Source organism: Blennius ocellaris (assembly GCF_963422515.1).
Source record: "Blennius ocellaris genome assembly, chromosome: 18".
NCBI lineage: Eukaryota > Metazoa > Chordata > Actinopteri > Blenniiformes > Blenniidae > Blennius > Blennius ocellaris.
In genome coordinates this window covers 1,175,332-1,192,146 of record NC_137667.1, presented here as the reverse complement: position 1 = coordinate 1,192,146, position 16,815 = coordinate 1,175,332, and the positions used below count along the sequence as shown (strand labels likewise).

The 16,815-nt window shown below is 44.7% G+C and overlaps 1 protein-coding gene across 1 annotated transcript in view; it reads left to right on the top strand.

The window, feature by feature from the left end:
- The window catches only part of slc16a10 (solute carrier family 16 member 10), a 29,141-nt gene that overhangs the window by 1,315 nt on the left and 11,011 nt on the right, over positions 1–16,815 (top strand). Inside the window, 1 exon segment of the mRNA XM_080513799.1 lies at positions 16,671–16,815. Coding sequence (XP_080369925.1) covers positions 16,671–16,815 — 145 coding nt within the window.

Genomic DNA, 16,815 nt, shown 5'->3' with positions numbered 1-16,815 from the left:
GTACACTGCACACACACTTTATTTTAAGGTTTGAACAGGTCAAAGGTCGTCACCTTGTGGCTCCGGAGCCAAATCTGGTCCCTCAACGACCCGAACAGCCTCGTCCTGTATGGAGGACATATATATATAAATATAAATAATATATATATGTGTGTGTTTATATAAGCATATATAAGGGTTTATAAGCTGTGTCGTATGGACGTTACACTGAAACTGGGAAAGGTCCCACTTCCCACTGGGAAAAAGTTTTTAACTGGGAAGATGGAAAGTTTTTGAGAGCTGTGTGTGTGTGTGTGTGTGTGTGTCTTTGTGCATTTGTGTGTGTGGGTGTGTGTGTGTTTGTATCTTTGTGTGTGTGCGTGTGTATTTGTGTGTGTGTGTGTGTGTGTGTTTGTATCTTTGTGTGTGTGCGTGTGTATTTGTGTGTGTGTGTGTGTGTGCGTTTGTATCTTTGTGTGTGTGCGTGTGTATTTGTGTGTGTGTGTGTGTGTGCGTTTGTATCTTTGTGTGTGTGCGTGTGTATTTGTGTGTGTGTGTGTGTTTGTATCTTTGTGTGTGTGTGTGTGTGTATTTGTGTGAGTGTGTCTGTGTCTTTGTATCTATGTGTGTATACGTGTATTTGTGTGTGCGTGTGTGTCTGTGTTTTTGTATATGCATCTATGTGTGTGTGTGTGTTTGTATCTTTGTGTGTGTGCTTGTGTGTGTATTTGTGTGTGTCTGTGTATTATGTGTGTGTGTATGTATGTGTGTGTGTGTGTATTTGTGTGTGTCTGTGTATTATGTGTGTCTGTGTCTTTGTATCTATGTGTGTGTGTGTGTGTGTGTGTGTGTGTGTGTGTGTGTGTGTGTGTGTGTGTGTGTGTGTGTGTGTGGCTCCACAGTGAGTCACCAGGTTCTCCTCAGAATCAGGAGGATCTCCTCATATCGTCACGGCGACTCTGAACTCTCTGCTCCTCCTCGTCTTCCTCTGATGGACGTTAGCGTCGCTCCCAGTTCTCTCCGTTCCTCTCCTCCGTTCCTCTCCTCCGTTCCTCCGTTCCTCCATTCCTCCGTTCCTCCTCTCCTCCGTTCCTCCGTTCCTCCACTCCTGACGGAGACCACCAGGCGGCCTGTGGCCTCCGTCGAGGCTCCGCCCACTGGAGGCGGAGCCTCCGGTCGCCAGGTAAAACTGAAACCTTCCTCCTTCCTTCGCTGGACTCCAGTGACCTTTGACCTGGATTGGCGGTGGCGCCGGGCCCGGGGCCCCCGGGGGGGGGGGGGGGAACTTCCACCCCTGGTTTCACTTCTGCTCCTTTTGTGTCTCCAGAGCAACAAACATGTTGAGAGTCGGAGGAACGTCTCACTGATTGGTTTCACTTCCTGATCTTCTTCTTGTCCTCCACTCCGGTCGTCCTCCGTCACCATTCAGTCCCACCGCGGCGTGGGCGGAGCCATCTCGGCTCCGGGCGGAAAGGCTTTGGCTATCAGCTCCAATGATAAATTAAATACGAGATATTTTATTAATAATGTGACAGAGAGTGGATCGTTGACGACGGAGCTTCACTGTCCGGTGTTTCGGTTTGACTGGTGCCCGTGTTAACTGGTGACTCCTGCCACCGGCCGTGTAAAATTACTTAAACTGCAAAACTAATTTGATTGGATAAGAAGGTGAAACAGCTGGATGTTTATGTTGAGCTGCAGAGGGAGACCTCTCCAAGATGGCGGCGCCGCGGTTCCCGAGTTTTAATTCCAGTGAAAGTAGAACCTCTGTGTCGGGGAGGAACCGGAGCTTTTCCTGGAAGTCTGACGTGACGTGAGCCCCCGGGGAGCTCCACCACCACCCCCACCACCCTGGCTGAGGCCCCGCCTCCAACCGCAGAAATGTCCCTTTTTTCTTCTTTTTAAAACAACACAACCTCCATCTTTTCTTTGGTTGGTCGTCCAGATGTGGTCTGGTCTGGATCTGAAGCTCTGACAGGCTGGAGGCGGGGCCTCGTCTGGTCGCTGCCATGTGGCTGCAGCTCGTCTGGAGAGGAAGAGGAAGAAGAAGAAGAAGAAGAAGCTGATCCACTGAACGACGTCAGGCTGACGAGGTTAAACCTCCTCGGGCTTCAGCGGCAGAACGACGTCTGTTAAAGTCATTTGTCTCCGCGGAGCTGGATCCGTTTAACCATTAAAAAAAAAAAAACCCACCGTACTAAAAACAGCAGATCCATAATCTCCTCTTTGTGCATTAGTGCATTTTAAGACGTTTTAACACAGACACTCTTCATCGCCTCCATCCGACCATCAGATTCTTAAGATTTAGAGTCAGAGTTACATAATAAACTCCATTTTTTTTATATTTTCCCCAGAACATGTACAAAACAAGCTCCACGCTTGTTGGTAGTAAAAGATGATTGAATGATGAAAAGCAGGAGGATGAAAAGGGAAAGTGGAGGAGACGTTCAGTAAAGCATGAGAACGGGTGGAGGAGCGGAGAACAAATCAGAGTGGAGGGAAAAGAAAACGGAACATTTTGCAGTTGATTTAACATCAATCGCATTAAAAGTGTTAAAAGTTATGACGGAAATACTTTTTGGGACTTTTTGACCCGAACGCCCTCAAACTAGTGGATCCTTCTGGATAAAGACGAATTATATCTGACGATTTCATGACTCTGTGTTATGGAACACTTGGTCACAGAAATCCAGTCTTTTTTTTATTTTTTTTAATCAATAATTTTTTTAAATTTCAGTATTATACAGCACCACAAAACACTAGATAAATTATTTTTTTGAAAAATTTAACATTTTAAAATTAGAAATTTTAAAATTGAAAATTTTAAAGAGTAAAAATTTACAAATTAAAAAAAAATTTAAAATTAAAAATTAAAATTTTTTAAAAATTACAAATTAAAACTAAGTTTTTTATTTTTTATTTTTAAAAAGTAAAAAAATTACAAATTAAAAAAATTACAAATTAAACACTTTAAAATGTTAAATTTTACATTTTAAAAAGTAAAAAATTTAAAATTAAAAAAATTTAAAATTAAAAATTAAAAATTTTACAATTTAAAAATCTTACATTTTAAAAAGTAAAAAAATTACAAATAAAAAAAAATAAAAATGAAACTTTTTAAAATGTAAATTATAAAAATTGTAAATTTAAAAAGGAGAAAATTACAAATTAAAAAAATTACAAAAATAAATAAAAATGTAAAAATGACAAATTGGATAAAAATAGATAGATAAATAATAATAATAATAATAATGAAGAATAAATGAATGAATCAGTCACTAATAAGAACAAAACCAACACAGCCGTGTTTATGATCAAATCCTGTCATTTTGATTTAGCAGAGCCGGAACATGTAGAAACACTAGTTCTACAGTTCTATGGTTCTATAGTTCTATAGTTGTATAGTTCTATGGTTCTATAGTTCTATGGTTCTATAGTTCTATGGTTCTATGGTTCTATAGTTCTATAGTTCTATGGTTCTATAGTTCTATGGTTCTATAGTTCTATAGTCTTTGTGTCGACGTCATGCTGACGGAGAACCTCCAGCAGATTGTGACTCTGGACCGGTGGGAGTCTTTTCCTGCTGCGCTCCACCTTCTGACACCACCACATGTTGGTGTGTGTGTGTGTGTGTGTGTGTGTGTGTGTGTGTGTGTGTGTGTGTGTGTGTGTGTGTGTCCTGTTCCCAGAGGAAACTTGAAGTGCTGCTTCAGCCGCTCTTCCTGCCGTGACAGGAGGCCTGATGAGGATTAATTGGCAGGTTGAGGGTTTGATTCCGGGCAGAAAGAGAAAGAGGAAGTTCCTGAGATGGAAAGAAAAGGACAAGGGGATGGGGGGAGGGGGGGGGGATGGGGGGGCGGGGCTTACCAACCGCCCGGCCCGGGAGACGTAAACACCATGAATCAGTGTAGTGACCCCCCCTTCCTGTCCCACTGGGATCATCTAGAGGAAAAGACAGACTGAAAGTATAACAAAGGTGAAGTTTCCTGAACAAATCACCACGCTGCTCTGTAGCGCCGCCCGGTGGCCGGAGGCTGCGTGGCGGTCGGAGCTCTTCCATTACATCCGTCAGTCATGAAAAACTAGTTTTTTTTATTTCTATATGTTGGTGGCTGTGGCTCAGTAGTCCAGAGATTACGGTAATGTGGTAACGTCTCCTCCAAACTCTTCACTTATTTATTTATTTCTTCGTTGGTGACGTGGTTTTAAATCTACGCCCGGGATCAACGATTCCATTTCACAACATTTAAGATTCTCCCCGCGGCTTCAACACTGTTTCTCGCCTCTGTTTTGTTTTTTTGCGGATGAATCCGTAAAAATTCCGATTTTTCTTCTTGAGCTGCCGCGACGCCATCGTTGTTGTTTTTCTTTTCCAAGATGGCGTCTGTACGCAAACCTAAAAGCGCCGTTTTAACGGCGACGGATTCCGAGTGACGACTGTAGGTTTTCCAATAAAAGCTTCCTCTGTCCCCCGGAGCTTATGTTTTAAAAACAGCGTGTCCTCCACAGTGGTCTCTCTCTTTTACGTTATTTAATCGCCAAAAAATACAAAAATACGATCACCTGTTCCACACGAAATTCCACGATCCGAAACAGTCCTCCACATCGCTGCTCCTAAAAACTCCCGAGCCTCAAAAACGAAACTTAACTCCTTAAAGCGACAGGCTCTTATTTTTATCCACCACACAAATAATCATGGAATATCAACGTTCGTGTGCAACATCAATTATGCAAATATTAATATTTTACAACTGAAATCAACATTTTTAAATACAATTAAGTAATGAAACTAATATAAATCCAAAATGTACTGCATCAACTAATATGGCACCGACATTCTCTGCAGGGTATTTTAAAGGTTCTACCGTGAACGTAGATCTACGATATCAGAGCAGGTAGCCGAGTATTAGCGCTGATTAGAACGTCTGTAAGCAAAAGGGTAAGATCAGTGGGACGAGGAGAGATTTACTGCAGCAGTAGGTGGTCCTGTCCTGGGGGGGAGGGGGGGGGGGGTTTAGGAGGGGGGGGGGGGGGGAGCAGTTCTACACACCGGCATACCAGCACACATGTCGTAACACGCCGCCGCCGGAGCTTCTGGACTCTGGAGAAACTAGCTTCATTCTGCTTCTCGTTCATGTTGTGATGCAGTAACTGTACAGTTACAGTTACAGTTACAGTTACAGTGACAGTTAGTTACAGTGACAGTGACAGTTACAGTGACAGTTACAGTGACAGTTACAGTTACAGCCTCCTGGTTCTTGCTCTTGGTTCTGGTGAAACCTGGACGTCTCTCCTCCTGGTTAGTTTTCAGTGTCGCTTTAACAGCCAACGCTGACTCAGCGTGTCGCTTTTTGGAGTAATTAGAAATTCCTGCTGGATTTCCTTCTTTCCCTCCGTCCCTCCGTCCCTCCGTCCCTCCCTCCATCCCTCCATCCCTCCCTCCTTTTCACAATGGGGACCGTTGCAGCTGTGGCGCTTAATCAGCAGTAAAGAGCCGAGGAGACGAGCTTTTCCCCGAAGCTCCAGCGGCTCCTGGTCTGACCCGGGACCAGCGAGGTCTGGAGTTCTGAGGGAACCAGATCCTGGTCTGACCCGGGACCAGCGAGGTCTGGAGGTCTGAGGGAACCGGCTCCTCCTCTGAGGGTGTGCTCACGTTCTGAGACGCCGTTTGTTAACGTCCTGCATTTTATGGTTGTTTTTGTTCTGTTGTTTTTTGCGCCGTAGCGCCGTAGCGTCGTAGCGCTGTAGTGTCGTAGCGCCGTAACACCGTAGCATCGTAGCGTCGTAGCACCGTAGTGTCGTAGCGTCGTAGCACCGTAGCGTCGTAGCACCGTAGCGTCGTAGCATCGTAGCGTTCAGTCCAGTTTGGACCAAAACTCTCACAATAAAGACGCCGGCGTTCGTTCCGACGGTGGAAAAGCGTCGCCGGACGCTTCGTTTCCACGGATCAGTCCCATGATGCTTTGCAACTGTGACCCGATCAGCTTCACCCGGAATTAACCGGAACGATCCCATGAGCCGGTTTCTGGAATTACCGTAATTACCAGACTATAAGCGGGATTTTTTTCCCCCAGGTAAACGAGCTTCACTCGTGATGCGTTCAGGTACATCACGTAACTCCGCCCTGCCGGCTGAAAAACCGCCAGAGAAAAGTTCTTCCTCCTCAGAGTCGGCAGATAAAATACTTTATCAACAGAGATTAAAAAACCTCAGTGTTTGTGTGTCTTTGCTGAAATTCACTTTTTTTTCTCGTTTTTTACTTAAAAAAACACCAAAAAACAAATAAATAAAACACAATCCGCCGCCCCACCACGGGTGTTGTGTTTAAAACTTGTATTTTCTTAAAATATTTATCTATTCCTCTATTTATTTATCTATGTATTTAGTTATCTATCTATTTATTTATTTATTTATTTATTTATTTATTTATTTATTTATTTATTTATTTATTTATCTATGTATCTATTTATCTATGTATTTATTTATCTATATATTTATCTATGTTTATTTATTAATTAATGTATTATTTATTTAATTCATTCATTCAGTCATTCATCCATTCATTCATTCATTCATTTGTGAAAACATGAAAATACCTGAACATTTGAAAAAAAAAACGTTCTTGATTTCGGGGACGTAGACTTGAAAACATCAGCTGACCGAGTCGAATGTTTGGTTCATATGCAAAGCTGGGAATTGACCAAAGGCACTCGACCAATCGGTGGGCATGATCCGGGGGGGGGGGGGGGGGCTGAGTGACCTCGGGGGGGGGGGGGGGGGGGGGTATTCTCGGGCCTCGTGCCACTGAGTCGACGTCAACAAGAGGGTTTAGAGTCCGAAACCGTGATGTTGTGATGACTTGTAACCTGAACCCCTGTGATTGTCTGACGTTTGAACTGGAGGCGTGGGACGGGGGGGACGGGGGGGACGGGGGGGGGGGGGGGGGACGACTCACTACTGAGCAGCCGGGTGGAAAATATTGTTTTAGTCTCAGTGTCTGTTTGGTTCTTGGTCAGCTTTTGTTTTTTTTCTTTAAACAGGGTGAAGAAACTAATAATACACTGATACTGGTTCTTTTACTGTTGTGAGGACGAGTCCAGAGGAGAACGATACACTGATACTGGTTCTGTTGTGAGGACGAGTCCAGACGGAGAAGAGGGTGTTTTTTTTTTAAGGTTTTTTATTTGATTTTTCATTTTTTGTAACTTTAAAAAAAAAAAATTTCAGGGTGTTTTGTTTTGTTTTCTTTCATTTTTTAAAACATTTTTTGTAACTTTTTTTAATTAATTTTTTAAAAAGTTTTTTCAGGGTGTTTTGTTTTGTTAAAAAATTTTTTTTTAAATAGTCACTTTTTTAATTACATTTTTTGTAACTTTTTTCAGGGTGTTTTGTTTCCTTTTCTTTCAGTTTGAAATTTTTTTTGGGAACTTTTTTAATTAGGTTTTTTGTAACGTTTTTCGGGGTGTTTTGTTTTGTTTTCTTAAATTTTATTTTTTTTATTTTTTTGTAACTTTTTTTTAATTACGTTTTTTTGTAATTTTTTTCAGGGTGTCTTTTTTCCTTTTTTAATTTATTTATTTTTTTTACATTTTTTATTTATTTTTTTAATTTAATTTATTATTATTATTATTATTATTATTATTATTATTATTATTATTATTATTATTATTATTATTATTATTATTATTATTATTATTATTATTATTATTTCTTTTCAGGAGGGTCACACCAGCCCAGAGGAGGGTCGTCTTTAGCTCTTCATTTTTTTTATTTTCTCTCTTTCTTTTCTTTTGTTTGGGTGGTTTTATTTCCCAATTGTTCATTTTCACAAAACAAACACAAAATACAGAATATCTCCACCCCTATACACACTGGAAAAAAGAAAATAAATACACACATACGTCGGCGTTTAAAGTGGCCGTTGACGTTGGATTAAAGTCTGAAAGTCTCAGTGTTTTAAGCTCTAAAGGACGATAAAAAACACTCTGAGGAGAAAACAAAACACTCTGAGGAGAAAACAAAACACTCTGAGGGCTTCAGAACAACCTGGACGGCTTTTAGGCAAACGCAGGTTAATGTTTGACTTGACATTTGATCTCAGGCGTGTTGAAGTCTGAAGGTAGAACAAATCATACCATCTAACGTCTCTCGTTCCGACACCGTGGAGAGAACCGGGCTCGTTCTAAAAGCTGTTTTCAGTCCTTGATTTCACAGTAAAACTTCAAAAATCAAGATTTCTTGTCAAGTGAAAAGTCGTTTTTCTTCTCAGACTCGATGTTTATTTGTTGTTTGTTTTAGTTTTGGTGGTGGACGATCGGTCGGTTTGGTTTGTTCTCGTCACTTCGGCTGTAAAGATGTTCTGGTCGTTGTTTTCTGTGAAGTGAAGTGAAGTGAAGAGAAGAGAGGAGAGGAGAAGAGAGGAGAAGAGAAGAGAAGAGAGGAGAAGAGAGGGAGGAGCAGGTTTCACTGGTTACATAATCTGGTCAATCTACACATTAACTCGGGGAAACGCAGTCCAGAGCAGCTCCACACAGAACAAACGTCCTCGTCTGAAACCGACTCAACGAGTCACGTTATCGTCGTCGTTCTGACGCCGTCAATCACAATTAAATCAAAGCCTCACGGTCACATTTTAGTGTTACGTGACGTCGTCATATTAACTGTCTGACACGTCCAACTGTCCCGCTGGGCGAGGGCATCGGGGTCTCGAGCTTTTTCCCAGTTGTAAGTGGGATTTTTTCCCAGTTCCCAGTCGGAAATAACCGCGTCATAAAGCACCGCAGCCAGAAATGTCTTTATTTGTGCTCCTGTGCTCGGAACCTTCCTTTCAAAACAACAAACCTTCTCTTATTTGTACCTTTTAAACCCAATATTAATAATAATACAGTTTATTTGTTGGCGCCTCTCATTCACCCAAGGCCATTTTACATTCCGTGGTAAAATTAAAGCAAGTAAAAACATATTAAGAACAAAACAAAACAAAAACATAGACTGAAATAATACCTATTGCTTTTCTTTTCTTTGACTTACTTTTAAAATTTTCCGGCAGCACTTTGAGATTATTTTAATGTAAAGTACCTTCTATATTTTTATTATCATCAGTATTTTTATTGTTATTATTATAATTTTTTTATTATTATCATTTATTATTATTATTATTATTATTTATTTTTATAATTATAATTATAATTAATATTAATTATTGTAATTATTATTATTATCATCGCTATTTTTATTATTATTATTTTTTTCTTATTATCATCATTATTTTTATTTTTATTGTTATTATTCTTATTCTTATTTTTTATTACTATCATTATTATTATTATTAATTTGTATTATTATTATTATTATCATCATCATCATCATTGTTTTTATTGTTATTATTATTTATTATTATTATTAATTATAATTTTTATTACTATCATTATTTCTTTTTATTGTTATTATTATTATTGTAATTATTATTATTATTATTATTATTATTATTATTATTCTAAGTCAGTACCAGAACAACCCTCTCATCTGATTTCACTGACGTTTACAATCATTTTACGCCGACGACTTTTATTTTCTTAACGTTTCGTTTTCTTAACGTTTCGATTTCTTCCCACGAAATGTTTCTCACCTCGGTTTTTTCTCGTGTGAAACCAACCAAAGGCTTTTATTTTGTAGCTTATTTTACTCTGAAATGACTTGCGCTTTAAGCGACGTGTGGTTTCCACACGCAGCACCTCCACCTGACACGTTCCCACCCTCCGCCTCCGTCAGGGAGAGAGAGAAACCACAGCTCACATGTTCGTCTGAACGGGGTTCTGGAGGGACACGTGGCGGTAGAACCGGGTAGAACCGGGCCGGGGGGCGTGTCCCTGCACTGGGAGAAGGTGGGTGGAGGAGCGGCTCCCCCAATCAGGGGCCGGCCCGGAAACACCACCCCTCCAAACCAGCTCACTTCTGAACGGTTTACATCTGGTCGTGGTGTTCAGGGAGGGTGGAGGAGGGGGTGGGGGTGGAGGAGGGAGGGGGGAAGTGTTCCACAACATGTGTTTTCCGTCACACGGGGCCATAAATCATGGCAGAACGTGAGGCCGGAGGAACACAGCAGTACTTAGTTACTGCCGGTAATCCTGCTTCACCTTCATGTTTCTCATGTGGAGGAAAATCTACGTCGACTACAAACTCATTGGAGACAAAGGGATGAGAGAGATGAAAGTCAAAGGAGCGTGAAACTAGAGCTACGCTCGGTAGAGCGCCGGCCACATTTGTTTCCGGAGTCACGCATCGCTAGCGTGTTAGCTGGTATTGACGCTAACTAGCCTGTCGACGAGCTACATCCATAGATAAAAACACTACAACCTCTCAGCGCCCGTTGCCGTGACGTTCCTCCAGCGCCGCCATCTTGGAGAGGTCTAACGCTCCGCTGAACATAAAGATCCCAGGCTAGAAAATAAAAAAACAAACATTGGTAGCTCGCTTGCTAGCTCACGTAGCAACACAAGTAATACGTCATTTAAAAGCTGAGCTAAAACTCGTTATCGTGGATCTAATAATTTTTCCATGAGGTTTCCACGGGATAGAACTTTACCTCAGCTTTAAAATGAGGCATTACTTGTGTTGCTACGTGAGCTAGCAAGCGAGCTACCAATGTTTTTTGTAGATTTTCTAGCCTGGGGTCTTTCTGGCAGATAGGCTCTAGTGTTTCTATCTATGGCTGTAGCTCCCCGACAGGCTAGTTAGCGTCGATACCAGCTAACATGCTAGCGATGCTGAGTCCGCAAACAAATGTGCCGGCGCTCTACCGAGCGTAGCTCTAGTTTCAAGCTACTTTAACTTTCATCTCTCTCATCCCTTTGTCAGCAGGGACTTTTTAGTCGACGTAGGTTTTCCGTTCCGTTAGCGCCACAAAATAAAGGAGAGTCGTTTCTTTTGGCGAAAATACAGACATAAATACATGAAGACCTTCGTTGGTCGTCCAGCTTTCGCCGTTGACGAAGGTAATCACAGAAATAGAAAGTTCACACACTGGCTGATCGCAGTGGAACGCTGGAAAAGTGCGGAAACAAAAGAATCAGCAAAAAAAAAAAATATATAAATGTGGGGGGGTACTGGGGGGGGGAAGGGGGGGGTTGGGGGGGTCCTCCGGGTCCCGTGAGGCCCAGGAGTGGCCTGGCAGCAGCAGGGGGGCCCCACTCAGACCCTGACTATTTAGTATTTAGTCTGCAGTTTGAGCTGAAACACGCAGGAATGATTTCCCCTCCTGGGGTAAAAGTCGACTCTCTTACATAAGAGCTCCGACTTGATCTGCTTATTTAAGGGAGAATTTTAACATTTTTTTTCTTTTTCCCCTGCGAACGACTCGAGAGCTTATCAGAGCTGACAGGCGGAGGAGAGGCGGAGGAGAGGCGGAGGAGAGGCGGTGGCTCGCTGCCAGGTTCTGCCGCAGCCTCTCCTCAAGACCTTTACACAGGAAACCTCCTCTTTCAAACCCGACCATCACTCATCCTTGTTTGACAAACCGCGACTGGAGGAATGAGCGTCTCTCCAGACTAGAGCTACGCTCGGTAGAGCGCCGGCCCTCCGCCAACCCCACGCTTTGTTTGCGGACTTAGAATCCCAGGAATGATAACCGGTGCGTCCGGTAGCGACATCACCGTGTGAAGCACAGAGCGGGGGGCGTCTCCATGGCGACAGACGCTGATCTCCTCCGTGAGGCGCCTCTCGTGTGGGGAACTTTTATTTTCCACAGTTTTTTTTTTTGGGGGGGGGGGGGGGATTTATTCATAAACCGTTATTCGATAACGTCCCACAATATAATCGCTCGGTTCTTGGATGACGAAAGATCATCCCGGTTGTTTTCATGGTAACTCGGGTCGTTTTTTTTAGGAAAACGTTTAGTAGAATACCTACGAACCAGTAAATAGATCAAATAAATATTCTCTGCCAACTTCGGCTGGCGAAGATAATCAGACGGACGTTGGCCCGCCTGGGTTCAGCCCCGCTGTCGCCCGTTATAATGGCGGCGGCGGCGGTTGGGGAAGGTCCAGGCGACGCCCCTGCAGCTCCGGCAGCGAGACCTCCTGCTGTGCCTGGAAGCGTCTGGACAGACTGTCTCGTCGGTTTGGTTCCGGTCCGGGGACTCAGGACGTGCTGGACCCGAGCCTGAGATCATCCCTTCTAGTTCTATAGGTCTATAGGTCTATGGCCCTGCTCCTCCTGCTAGCGTCAGTAGCTTCTAGTTCTATAGGTCTATAGGTCTATGGCCCTGCTCCTCCTGCTAGCGTCAGTAGCTTCTAGTTCTATAGGTCTATGGCCCTGCTATTCCTGCTGCTAGCGTATATAGCTTCTAGTTCTATAGGTCTATAGGTCTATGGCCCTGCTCGTCCTGCTGCTAGCGTCAGTAGCTTCTAGTTCTATAGGTCTATGGCCCTGCTCCTCCTGCTGCTCGTGTCAGTAGCTTCTTGTTCTATAGGTCTATGGCCCTGCTATTCCTGCTGCTAGCGTCAGAAGCTTCTAGTTCTATAGGTCTATGGCCTTGCTCCTCCTGCTAGCATCAGTAGCTTCTAGTTCTATAGGTCTATGGCCCTGCTCCTCCTGCTGCTAGTGTAAGTAGCTTCTAGTTCTATAGGTCTATGGCCCTGCTCGTCCTGCTGGTAGCGTCAGTAGCTTCTAGTTCTATAGGTCTATGGCCTTGCTCCTCCTGCTAGCATCAGTAGCTTCTAGTTCTATAGGTCTATGGCCCTGCTCCTCCTGCTGCTCGTGTAAGTAGCTTCTAGTTCTATAGGTCTATGGCCTTGCTCGTCCTGCTGGTAGCGTCAGTAGCTTCTAGTTCTATAGGTCTATGGCCCAGCTCCTCCTGCTGCTAGCGTCAGTAGCTTCTAGTTCTATAGGTCTATGGCCCAGCTCCCGACGAGCCGGGGTTTTAGAATTTCCCCACTGTGGGACCCGAAAAAATAAAAAAATCTTTTCACGCTTCTAAAACCGCCTCGTGTGGACGACAGGCCAGAAACATCTGGTTCAGGTGAACCAGGGTCCTGGTTCAGGTGAACCAGGGTCCTGGTGTGGGCGGGGCCTCGGTCTTGCAGCTGCAGTGGCAGTGAGAACGTGAGAACGTCTTGGTTCTGCCGAGCGTCAATAATCTCTTGTTCCAGGTTCAAAGTCGCTGCTGAACCGTCGAATTCAAAGTTTTATGAGTTGCTACTTAAAGACCTTTGAACTAAAAGCTTTTATTTGGACCTGCAACACTGTAACAAACACTTCTGCTCCCGCTGGGATCAAAACAACACTTTGCTTATCAGAGGGAGTGTTCGTCTGTCAGAAAGAGCCTTGGACTTCCAGCTTCATGAGGTTTGAACTGCAGGTCACATGTTTGACGCCCCCTGGTGGCGCTTTGTTCTCCTTTGATCTGGAGTTTTCTTCCACAGCCTCGTCTCTCGGTTGACGAGCTCTTAGATATTAGGGAGTTGATTTTCCTCCAACAGCCACAACTTGAGTCGTTGAGATTTATTTATTTTTTATTTATTTATTCTAATTTGAAATTGTATTTAATTTGATTTAAAATGTGATTTACAAACTTTTATATATTTAATTAAATTAAATTGAATTATTAAATTATTTGATTGGGTCAACACACATGAATGAACAAACTGTAAATTGTAGATTAAAGCAAAACGACTCTTCCTGTCGTCACGGTTCAGATCGTTTCCAGGTGGAGACCAGAAAAAAGAGACGAGGCGTCACTTTACTCTGAAGGGTCTGATGAGAAAAAGACGTCCTGCTTTGATTTGTTACTGAGACACTGGTGGTCTGGTGGAAGAGTGAAGAAGAAGAGTGAAGAAGAAGAAGAGCTAAGCGTGAAGAAGAAGCGTGATGAAGAAGAGTGATGAAGAAGAAGTGCTAAGAGTGAAGAAGTGAAGAAGAAGAGCAAAGAAGAGTGAAGAAGAAGAGTGAAGAAGAAGAGTGATGAAGAAGAGTGAAGAAGAAGAGCAAAGAAGAGTGAAGAAGAAGAGTGAAGAAGAAGAGTGAAGAAGTAGAGCTAAGAGTGAAGAAGAAGAGTGATGAAGAAGAAGAGCTAAGAGTGAAGAAGAAGAGCGAAGAACAGTGAAGAAGAAGAGTGATGAAGAGTGAAGAAGAAGAGTGATGAAGAGCCTCCCTCTCAGTGTTGAACCTGGACGTTTATCTGTCCAGACTGTGGACACGCTGTCCCCCCTCGTGTCTGTCCAGGCCGTGGACACGCTGTCCCCCCTCGTGTCTGTCCACTCACCCTGTCCTCCAGTAGTCGAGGTAATGAATCAGTGGACGTCTCTTGAGCAGAACGTCTCTAGGAACCGTTGAGGACGAGTCATGGCCGCCGTCCTCCGGAGGTCAGTGGGTTCAGAGACGACTCACAGAGACTCCGCCCGGTCCGTCGAGGTCCGAGGGGGCGGGGGCCCCCCGGGGGGGTATGTCCCCAACACGGAGGGTCCCGATATTACATTTCTCAATCCGGAATTCCACTTGGTCTGAAGCGTAGAGACGTTTAGATTCAGTCGGACCTCAGCGGCAATTTCCTGTCTTTGAAGGATCTGAGCTGCCGTTTATTACATGATGCCGCTTAAAAGCGTGGACATTCTGGGACACCAGGCCGAAGAGGGACCACGTCGTCCTCTGGTGTGGTCTGGTGTGGTCTGACATCGTCTGGTGTCGTCTGGGATCGTTTGGTATCGCCTGGGATTGTCTGGGATCGTTTGGTATCGCCTGGTATCGTCTGGTATCGCCTGGTGTCGTCTGACATCGTCTGGTGTCGTCTGGTATCGCCTGGTGTCGTCTGGTATCGTCTGGCGTCGTCTGGCGTCGTCTGGTTTCATCTGGTGTCGTCTGGTATCATCTGGTATTGTCTGGTCTGGTGTAGTCTGACATCGTCTGGCGTCATCTGGTATCGTCCGGTGTTGTCTGGTTTCATCTGGTATCGTCTGGTATCGTCTGGTCTGGTGTCGTCTGGTATCGTCTGGCGTCGTCTGGTTTCATCTGGTATTGTCTGGTCTGGTGTAGTCTGACATCGTCTGGTGTCATCTGGTATCGTCCGGTGTTGTCTGGTATCGTCTGGCGTTGTCTGGTTTCATCTGGTATCGTCTGGTATCGTCTGGTATCGTCTGGTGTCGTCTGACATCGTCTGGTATCGTCTGGTCTGGTGTCGTCTGGTATCGTCTGGCGTCGTCTGGTATCGTCTGGTGTCGTCTGACATCGTCTGGTATCGTCTGGCGTCGTCTGGTATCGTCTGGTGTCGTCTGACATCGTCTGGTATCGTCCGATGTCGTCTGGTGTCATCTGGTATCGTCTGGACGACCTCACAAAAGACTTCTGACAGTTTGTTGGCTCCTGCTGAGGAACCGGGGAGTCCAGAGGGAGGTCTAAATATAGGACACACACACACACACACACACACGCACGCACGCACGCACGCACGCACACACACACACACACACACACACACCGTCCAGCTTCGTCGGAGGTTCGGTATTTAAAAGACGCCGCCGGACCTCCTGGATTGTTTATGATTAAAATCACTTTGTGGTTCTACTTTCACTGGAACTTTGTTTTTACAACTTTTATAATAATTTATGTTTTTGTACAGAAACTTTGGTCCCAGAAATATGATGGAGGGATGAAACACATCCTCACATTATACCACTCCTTCTCCCTCTCTCTCTCTCTCTCTCTGTTTCTTCCCTCTCTCTCTCTCTCTCTCCCTCTCTCTCTCCCTCTCTCTCTCTCTCTCTCTCTCTCCCTCTCTCTCCCTCTCTCTCTCTCTCTCTCTCTCTCCCTCTCTCTCTCTCTCTCTCTCTTGTGCTTCTGAACTGTTAGTCTGCTTCATTGTTTCTTTCTCTCTCTCTTCTTGAGCGAAGGCAGCTGTTACCGTCCATCAGGGAAACAATCATCAGGGACGAAGAGGAGCGATGGGAAACAGTGATGATCGGTCGAACCAGCAGGTGGCGGTGGTGCAACTTTATGGGTGCAAACTGCCATTGAAGAAGAGAAGAAGAAGAAGACAGAAGAGAGGAAGAACAAGCACAAGAACACGAAGTTCATGAAGTAGAACCGAAGCCGGTTCCATGTTTGAGTAGAGACGCTGCCAATGGAAGAAGACGTGGTGTTGTTGGACAGCGGTGTCCTTCAGGACGGATCTCAGTGGACATTCAGGAGACGGGGGGGGGGTGGGGGGAGCTCAGGGCTGGAGGATGTCTGTCTGGTGGTCGTGGGTCTCGGCTGTTTTTCTCCCCGGCTGAGGGGGAAACCTGAGGACAGTCCTCAGGACGGCGGGGGGGGGACGGCCGGGACGGGGAGGGGGGACGGAGACGGCGGTCAAGGCAACAACAACCTGAAACCCGACTCCTCGGGCAGACGAACACAGACGGTCGGAACGTCTTCCCACAAGGTTCATCTGACCAGAGAGAAAAACAACTGTGTGTGTGTGTGTGTGTGTGTGTGTGTGTGTGTGGTGTGTGTGTGTGTGTGTGTGTGTGTGTGTGTGTGTGTGTGTGTGTGTGTGTGTGTGTGTGTGTGATGTAACCGGTCATTCTTGGAGGAAGTGTTTGTGGCCTTGTTACTCGAGTACTTGGAATGAACTCTCGAATGATCAACCTCTCTCTCTCTCTCTCTCTCTCTCTCTCTCTCTCTCTCTCTCTCTCTCTCTCTCTCTCTCTCTCTCTCTGCAGCATGGGTGGGCTCTCTCTCCATGGGTATGATCTTCTTCTGCTCGCCCATCGTCTCCATCGTGACGGACATCCTGGGCTGCAGAGTGACGGCGGTGGGCGGAGCCGCCGTGGGCCTGGTGGGGCTCCTGGCTAGCTCCTTCGTCAC